General features: G+C 53.3%; 1 protein-coding gene across 1 annotated transcript in view; it reads right to left on the minus strand.

Annotated features, from left to right (window-relative positions):
- Window positions 1–2,210: 2,210 nt before the first annotated feature.
- Window positions 2,211–9,547, minus strand: part of LOC127580738 (uncharacterized) — a gene marked incomplete at its 5' end in the record, with an annotated part of 9,348 nt that continues 2,011 nt past the window's right edge. Inside the window, 3 exon segments of the mRNA XM_052034543.1 lie at window positions 2,211–2,787; window positions 7,377–7,541; window positions 8,809–8,951. Coding sequence (XP_051890503.1) covers window positions 2,211–2,787; window positions 7,377–7,541; window positions 8,809–8,951 — 885 coding nt within the window.

Genomic DNA, 9,547 nt, shown 5'->3' on the forward strand with positions numbered 1-9,547 from the left:
ACCCTCCTGTGTCTGTGTGCTCTGTCCCTTCCCGACACAATGTGCCTTTCCTTACACCACTCACTGGTGTGCACTGCCGTCTTGTCCTTTCTCATTACCATCCAGATTTCTCTCCACTGGGACTTTCCCCAACATTCCCCACACCCACTGACTCCTTGTGTAGTTTCCAGCCCTCTTTACCTCCTTAGTTCCTTGATTCACCAGAACTCTGGTCCCAGCCTGGGTCAGGTGTGGTCCGTCCCAATGGAACAGCTCCCTCCTTCCCCAGGACTGGAGCCCAACCAGTTGAAACCCACCCTGCCACCAATCTTTCTTTCTTTTCCAATCTTTTTATTAATTTTCAAATTAATAAACATTACAGTAGTGACTATACACGTGATACAAAGAGATTGAGATTGCAATAATAACAGTTAACGTATACAGACACAGAGTAAAAATATGTAATCTGAACCTCCCAATCTCTTGATAATTGAGAATGAAAAGGATTTAAAAAGAAATTTGATTATATGAAAAAACACCAAACTAAAAAAAAGAACAAAAACAAAACAAATACTAATAATTCACAAAATCTAAACAAAAGCAGGGCTGTCATAATTCATCGGTAAAAGCAGGATTATGTCATTAACTCAGCTCCTTTATATTCGAATAGAAAGTTATTGAGAAGGATTCAGAAAAGGTCAACTTACATCATATGAAAATGCTGAATAAATGGGCTCAAAGTTTCTTCAAATTTAACTAAAGGCTCAATAGTACCACTCCTGATTTTTTCTAAGTTTAAACATGATATAGTTTGGGAAATCCATTGGAATGGGATCTTTCCATTTAAATAGAATGGATCTCCTGGCTACTTTGTAACAAAATGCAATCATACCACAAGCTGAGGCAGATAAATGGCCAGAGTCAATCACTGGTAACCCCTGCCACTTGACTTTGAGCCACTCATCTCCCGATCCCACCAACCCTGTGAGCTGCTGACAGACCCCGCTCCTTCTCTGGTGACTGGAAGGGGGAGTCGAGGAGGAAACATGGTGGGGTGCTCACCGGGGAACCCAGTGGGTTTGGGGTGATCCCCGATTTCACCCTCATATGATGGGATACGTGGTGGGCTGAGCCCACCCAGAATGAGGGGTGGGACATGGGAAGGAATGACCCTCTGTACGGTGACCTCCAGTGGGTCCACCGGCAGGGAGCTCCCACCCACAGTCAGCCCCTTGGTCAGGACCAGGGACACTGCCCGCTTGGTCTTCAGGAAGAAGGCGGCCTCCACTGATGGTGTCAGGCTGCAACAGGGGCTGAGTTACTGGTAGCCTTGGCCACCGACTCTCTGCAGCCCCTCCACAGTTACACAGGGCTGGGCTCACTCTGGACCCCACTGTGATCGGCGAGGGGCTTCGCTGGCAGGGACGCAGCTGCCGGGTGCAGTCACTATGGCTCTGAAGGAGGGTCACCCCACCGGACAAGGTGGAGAGTGTGACAGAGACCGGGGGTGGGGTGGGGGGGAGGTGAAGCATAAACATTGCACAAACGTGGGTAATAAATGGGGGTGGGGAGAGGGTGGGGAAGGGAAGGAGGCAGCTCTAGGGATGTCTCGGGTCAGACGGTGCAGAGTGTGCAGGGGCAGCCGGTGCAGGGAAGCACCTGGGGAGGGGAGGCGTGGTCTGGGGCAGGGGGCCTGGTCTCTGTGTGATGTAGGAACTGTGGGCTGGGCCCATCACAGGGCTGGGAGCCAGACGATGGGCCGCATGGCCTGCTGCTGTGTCTGTGGTTCTCCCAGCTCCGATTCCCCCTCCAGTCACTGAGCTCACCTGCTGACTGCCTCCTCTTGTCTCCTCAGCTGCGACTGGGGCTCCCCCTCCCACTGTGAACGGAGCTCTGGGACACTCGGTCTCCTTACCTCCCGGGATCCCAGTCGGACCGGACGTTGCTGAGGTTGAGTGGATGCGGATATCACCCAGAACCAGGATAGTGAAGTACGTCGAAGGGGCAACATTGAATACGCCGGTGCTGAGGAGTACAAGCGACGGGTAACTCTTCATGCCGGGAACTTCAGTCTGGAAATCCGTGATCTGCGGAGAGAGGACGCTGGTGATTATGAGGTGGATGTTACAGCGAATTCAGGAGCTGAGAATAAAACGACAGTGCGACTGGAGGTGTCCGGTGAGTGAGACTGCCGCGGAGGGGCCCGGGTTTCGCCGGTTCCTGAAGCACCCCTAATTAATGGGTGAGGGCAGATCCTGTGCGTTCCCCTGTTTACTGAACCCCACTGACTGCCGGTGTCCAGAGCTGGGGGTCACGGTCCCAGTGTAGTGGGGCTGAGGCAGTGCCAGGCTGGGGGACACACCCACCACATCCCCGGAGACTGGGCCAGGGGCCGTGAAGGATCGAACCGTCAACGGGGAAACTCGTGGCTCCGAGGCCGGAGGAGCTGAGCACACGCGGAGGGGGGAACGGAGGGATGGGCCGATTGTGGTGTGAGGGGCTGATGTGGATGGGCCGAACGATCTGTATCTGTGGGTGACCGAGGACGAAATGACGGAGACTGTTCCCCTGAAGACCGGGCGGGACTGGGGTGATCCCGGACCTCTCTTCCCCCGGCTCTCCAACGTTAATGGGATGGTTAACGGGGCCCACAGTTTAAATGCGGGGCAGGAAAGGGGAGCCCAGTGAGGGGAAATGGGGCGGGAATCAACGGGGAATTTAATGGGAGCGAGAAACAGGGTCCCGGTGAGTTTACAGGGGGCGGGGAGCGGGGTCCCGGTGAGTTTACAGGGGTGGGGATCAGAGCACCTTGGGGTGAAGGTTGAGTTGGACCAGACTGGTGCAGATCCAGAGACAGAAACACTCAGCAGGTGAGGCAGCCGATGTGGACGGAGCAACACGGGAACGTTTCATGTCGGGGCCCTGAGGAGAGCTCTTCTGATGTGGAGATGCTGGGGGGGGGGGGGGGGGGGTGGTCGGCGGATGAGCTGCTGAGCACCGGGAACAGTTACATCTTGTTTGGAGGAATCAGGGGCGATGGAATCCCGAAGGGCGCAGCTCTACAACGGAGGGGGCGGACGGGGCAGTGGGCACAGGTGGGGGGGAGGTGCAGGCGTGGGGGGAGGGGTGTTGCAGAGTGTTGTGGGGAGGGGGACGCAGGGTGGGGGGAGAGGAGGGAGGGTGCGCGGTGTGGGGAAAAGTGGGAGGACGGGACGGACTGGTTTGGTCCTCCGTGGCGCCCGTCTGGACAACGGGCTGAATGACCTTCTCCGTGCTGTGACCACACTGTGATATTCTGCACAGTTCTGGCATCATCTGAAACTGGGACAGTTCGGCATTTATTACTGAGTCCCAGTGACTGCGTGAGGTCTGGGTGGAAGGTGGGATCTGGCCCTAACGCTGGTCCTCACTGGAATAATGTCAGAAGCCACGGGCACAGATGTCAGGGTGGGAGTGGGACGGAGAATGAAAGTGAGATCATCTGGAGTGTCAGGATAACGCTTGTGCCTGAATGGCCGTGTTCTGCAAGGTGAATATTTCATCTGCGCCTGGTTTCTCCAGTGCAGAGGAGACCCCATTGTGAACACCCAACACCGGGCACTAGGTTGCAAGGAGGGCAAGTGAATCACTGCTTCAGCTGATGGGACGTTTGGTCCCTGGCTGAAGGGGAGGGAAGAGGTGAAAGGTCAGGTGTTGCCCCTCCTGTGGTTACAGGGGAAAGTGGTGTAAGAGGGGAGTGAGTGGTGGGGACGGAGGAACGGACCAGGGAGTCACGGAGGGAACGGTCCCTCACACTGCTCAAAGGGGAGGGAAGTTTTGTCCAGTGGTGGGACCTCATTGATGTTGGTGGAACTGACAGAGGATGATCCACTGAACATTAAGGTTGGTGGGGTGGAGAGTGAGTGCCAGGGAAACCCTCCCCTTCCTCTGGTGGGAGAGAGGGGGGTAAGGGCAGAGGTGGGAGAAGTGGAACAGACACAGTGAAGAGTCCCGTCAGCTGTGGTGGAGGGGAAACCACGGATGAGGAAAAGGGAAGACATCTCGAGCACTGGGGAGTCACTGTCTGGGCAGGTAGAATGGAGGTGGAGGGACTGGCAGAATAGAATGGGCTCTGTCTTCTGTGGGACCAGATTCAGGGCAGGTCTGGGCTGGGTCACACTCAGGTGTATGAGGAACACTGGGACCACTCACAGAGGTGACAAAAGACGTGGAAATGGAGAGAATTCCCGGGATACAGAGACATAAACAGGACACGGTGGAGAGTTTGTGGATGAGCGCGGGCAGTGGTTGGGAAAGGGGGCGCAGCCCAAGTGGCAACTTCCTCCAGCAATGACTGGCTGAACTGAAGGGTGAGGGAAGGGTTAAACTGGTGGGTGGAAATGAGCTGGGATCGGCTTAAAGTTCACTCGGGACTGTTGGGGACGGGACGGGGGAGTTGGGGATCGAGGTGTCCACAAGGATCTCCTTTACTCATCTTTCATCTCTCCGTCCCAACCTCAGAGCCCGTGTCAGGAACACACATCATGGTTCAGAACATCACTGGGACCTGCAACCTCACCCTGACCTGCTCCGTGACCTCAGGTGACCCCACCAGCTTCAGGTGGTGGAGGGGAGGTGAAGCTGTGGGAAACGACAACACCCATCACCTCTGGGAACATGGAGAGACGGTAGAGGTTCATCACACAGCAGAGGTGGAGGGTGTTGTGTACAGGTGTGAGGCCAGGAACCCCGTCAGTGAGGGCACGGCACAGATCCGGCTGTGGGACGTCTGTAAACTGCACACAACTGGTGAGTGTCAGAGGGAGGAACCTGATGCAGAGAGTGTGGGGGTTCTCTTGTCCCAAGAGAGTTTAATTCCACAGTTTAGATGCAGCTACATTCTGGATGGAATCCATGTCCTGGGTCTGTGGGAGGGGGAATGGGACCCCGGTGAGTTTAACGAGAGGGCGGTAGTCAGATGGGTGAGGGATCACACAGGGTCCTCCTGCCCCACACGCAGCACCACCGCCTCCAGCTTATGGCAGACTCAGCTCCCCCTCCGCTGGGGGAGCGGGTGGGCTCCAGTCTGGGCTGTTCTGCCCTTTATATCTGGGTCTCATTTGCCGGTGTTGTTCCTTTTGTTTTATTTTAAAATAACATCATTAAAAAGATTCTTACACCTATATCTGTATCCAAGACAACACATCCCAGGCATCGTCAGTGAGCCAGTGGACACCGTCTGCTCCCTCTCCGGGAACATGCAAGAAACACAAGACAACAGGAGCAGGAGTAGGCCACTCGGCCCCTCCAACCTGTCCCACCATTCAATGTGTCCACGGTCCCATTCCTCCTCTGTGCCATCTCTCCACACCCCTCTATCCTCAATCCATCAAATATTTATCCAGCTCCACTTTAGATACATCCAATGATCCAGTTTCCAGCTTCCACTGGGGCAGAGAATTCCAGAGATTTACCACCATCTGTGAGAAGAAATTTCTACATCCCTCAGTTTTACAATGACCCGCCCCTTATCCTGCAGTTGTGTCCCCTTGTTCAATACTCTCCCACTGGTGAAAATGTCCCAACATCTACCCTGTCACAGCCCATGAGAGACAGATCTTTGAATAAGGTCACAACTCATTCTTCTGAACTCCAGAACGTACAGACCCAAACTATTTTATCTCTCTTGGTAGGACGACCCCCTGATCCTAGTATTGGGGAAGGAGGGAGCTGTTCCGATGCGACGAGCTCCACTGAAACCATGCTGGGACCAGGGTCCTGGTGAATCCCATAACTGGGGCTGTGGATAGGGCTTTCAACTAAATAGTAGGGGGTGGGTTCAACAGATTGGAAAAGTGTGGATAAAGTTAGAGGGAAGGAGCGTGCAGGAGAGGTTCCTGAACTCTACAGAATAAAGAATAAGACAGAAAGATTAGGAAGGTGTAAGAATTTAACTTCAGGCAACATAGAGACAAAGGTGAGAAGGGTGGTGAATACAGACTGAAGGTGTTATATTTGAATGCACGCAGTCTACGAAATAAGGTAGATGAGCTTATAGCGCAGTTAGACATTGGCAGGTGTGATGTTGTTGGCGTCACAGAGTCGTGGCTGAAAGAAGATCACAGCTGGGAGCTAAAGATCCAAGGATACACATCCTATCGACAAGACAGGCAGGTGGGCAGAGGGGGTGGGGTGGCTCTGTTGGTAAAAAATGAAATCAAATCCTGAGCAAGAAGTGACAGAGGATCAGAAGATGTGGAATCCTTGTGGGGAGAGTTAATAAACTGCAGGGGTAAAAAGACCCTGATGGGATTTCTGTACAGACCTCTGAATAGTAGCCAGGATGTGGGGTACAAGTTACAACAGGAGACAGAAAAGGCTTGTAAGAGGGCAATGTTCCAGTGGTCAGGGGGGCCTTCAATATGGAGGTAGATAGGGAAAATCAGGTTATTACTAGATCCCAATGAAAGGAATTTGCAGAATGCCTACCAGATGGCTTTTTAGAGCTGCTTGTGGTCAAGCTCACTTGGGAAAAGGCAATTCTGGTTTTGTTGTTGTGCAATGAACCAGATTTGATTAGGGAGCTTAAGGTTAAGGAACCCTTAGGAGGCAGTGACCATAATATGATAGAATTCACCCTGCAGTTTGAGAGGGAGAAGCTAAATCGGATGTATGGGTGTTACAGTTGAGTAAAGGTAACTGACAGAGGCACGAGAGAGGAGCTGGCCAGAGTTGATGGGAAGGGGACCCCACCAGGGATGACGGTAGAGCAGCACTGGCAGGAGTTTCTGGGAGTAATTCGGACGATGCGGGATCATTTCATCCCAAAGAAGAAGAAACATTCTGAAGGGAGAATGAGGCAACCGTGGCTGACGACGGAAGTCAAGGGCAGCAGAAAAGCAAAAGAGAGGGCATACAATATTGCAGAAAATGAGTGGGAAGCGAGAGGATTGGGAAACTTTTAAAAACCAACAGAAGGCAACTAAAAAAGCAATAAGGGGTGAGAAGATGAAATATGAAGGTAAGCTGGCCAATAATATAAAATACGTATTTTCAGGTATATTAGGGGTAAAAGAGAGGCAAGAGTGGACATTGGACCACTGGAAAATGACGAGGGAGAGGTAGTGATGGGGAACAAAGAAATGGCAGACAAACTGAATAATTATTTTACATCAGTCTTCACTGTGGAAACACCAGCAACGTGCCAGAAATTCAGACATTCGGGGCAGGAGTGAGTGCAGTCGCTATTACTAAGGAAGAGAGCCTTGGAAACTGAATGGTCTGAAGACAGTTCGTTGGAATGTGTCCCAGCCCCCCAGGCGGGGTGCCGCATACGGCGCAGTAGGCCGACCCCTCCAACTGGATGCCGAACCGTCCCTCAGCAGCATTCTCCCACGTCTCCTGCGCCAACAGCCCACCGTGATCTCCCTCGCTCAGGGGCCAGGGAAACCGCCCGCTTGTCCTCAGGAAGAACACGGCCTTCCTGTTCACCTGCCACAACCTCAGCCATCGCCTTCACACACACCTCAATATTCGTGTTTGGGTCCACAGAACCTTTCACTCCATTCTTACGTGTCAGTAGCCTGAAAGAGACAGGGGCCACAGGCGTGACCCATGTGGTGAGCCCGGGGAGGTCCCGTCATCTCAAAGGAATGGTTCCATTCACAGTGCGTTTACACAACCCACAGAACAAGCACTGCTGATGCTACAACGTCACACAGAACCAGCAGTGTGTGCAACACAACACTCGAACGTGGGAACGTTTCAGAGGAGGGAGAGATTGTGGGGGTCACCTCCACAAATGAAGGAAAGCTCCTGTGTTGATGGATCTTCTGAGTGTGAGATGTTGCACTTTGGGAGGTCAAATGTAAGGGGGAAAGTCAATAGTTAATGGCAGGACCCTTGACAGTACTGACGCACAGAGGGACCTTGGGGTTCAGGTCCAGAACTCCCCGAAAGTGACAACGCAAGTAGATCGAGTGGTAAAGAAGGTGTGTGGCATGCTTGCCATCGAGTATGTCAGGGATTATTCTGGAGCTATGAAATTATGGAGAGTGGACATTAATTAGCGGTTAGTGTAACGCTTTACAGCGCCAGTGACCCGGGTTCAATTCCGGCCACTGTCTGTAAGGAGTTTGTACGTTCTCCCCATGTCTGCGTGGGTTTCCTCCAGGTGCTCCGGTTTCCTCCCACATTCCAAAGATCTCTGGGTTAGTAAGTTGTGGACATGCTACATTAGCTCCGGAAGCGTGGCGACACTTGCGAGCTGCCCCCAGAACCCTTTACGCAGAAGATATATTTCACAGTGTGTTTCGATGTACATGTGACTAATAAAGATCTTATCCTATCATATCCTATAATTCCAACAAGAACCAGTCTTCAGTTCTTAATGTAAACTGCAAGCAGTAATCAGGTTGACGCTAAAAGCACAACTTTGCAAACAAGCAGCTCTGTCTACAGAGCACAGGCTGCTGCCCACAGCAGCAGCTGCTGCCAAGAGATAGGGTCTGTTTGTTTGCAGAGCTGATACAACGGTGGTATTTCAGAGGCTGTTAGATAGACACATGAATGTGCAGGGAGTGGGGGGATGTGGGTCATTGAAACACAGAACAGATTGAGTTTAAATTGGCATCACCTTTTGCGCAGATGTGGTGGGCCGCAGGGCCTGTTCCTGTGCTGTACTGTCGTATGTTCTATGTGGCCCGAGGCTGCTCCCGCCTCAAAAAGGTCCAAGACGTGGCCGGAAATCCTTCACCTAGTCGATGAACAATGTCTCAGCTCCCTCTCAGCGCACCCTGACAACCTGCCAGCCACTGCTGCTCCCACGGCCCTTGAAACACCGGCACAGACCTCGTAAAGCAGGAACCATCCAGCAGGCAAACCTCCTCAGTCGACAGACCCTTGCAAACGACCCAGTTCCAAATTCTTCCTCCCAGTTTTCTGTCCTTCTTCAGCTTTCCTCTGGATTTCCCCTCGGCGTCTCTTCTGTTCCCCTGGTGACGGTGAGGTGAGGGATGTGCTGGGTTACAGAGTGTGTGGGGGACATGTCTGGTGCCGCTGATGGGCCACAGTGCCTCACGGACACCCCGTTTTTCAGCTGCCAGACCTGTTCCGAGTCTCTCCTGTTCAGCAGAACGGCAGTGGATGGAGCAGAGTGTGAGGGGTGAATGGAGGGTGGGCTGTGGTGGGTCAGAGGGGGAGTGGGGGAGTGGTGAGGGGTGAGTGGAGGGGACTGAGGGGTGGGGGAGGGGAGGGGATGAAGGGGAGTGGTGAGGGGTGAGTGGAGGGGACTGAGGCACGGTGTTGGGGTGACCGGAAGTTTTCTCCGGCCTGAGGTGGGATGGAGTGGATCCGTCGATCCCGTGTCACTGGGAGAGTGAGGATGGGATTAATCACGGAATCTTCTCCCCCCCTCCCACCCCCCACCACCAGGTGCAGCGCCCGATACAAAAGGAACGACCCTGCCGATCGTTCTGGCGGTGCTGGTGACCCTCCTGATCTCTGCTCTCACCGTGATTCTCTTGGTCATCCGGAGGAGAAGGGCTGCAGGCACTGAAGGCAAGTGGATCTGACACCCAGTCCGTGAGGC

This window comes from Pristis pectinata, chromosome 20 (assembly GCF_009764475.1).
Source record: "Pristis pectinata isolate sPriPec2 chromosome 20, sPriPec2.1.pri, whole genome shotgun sequence".
In the NCBI taxonomy this organism is placed as follows: domain Eukaryota; kingdom Metazoa; phylum Chordata; class Chondrichthyes; order Rhinopristiformes; family Pristidae; genus Pristis; species Pristis pectinata.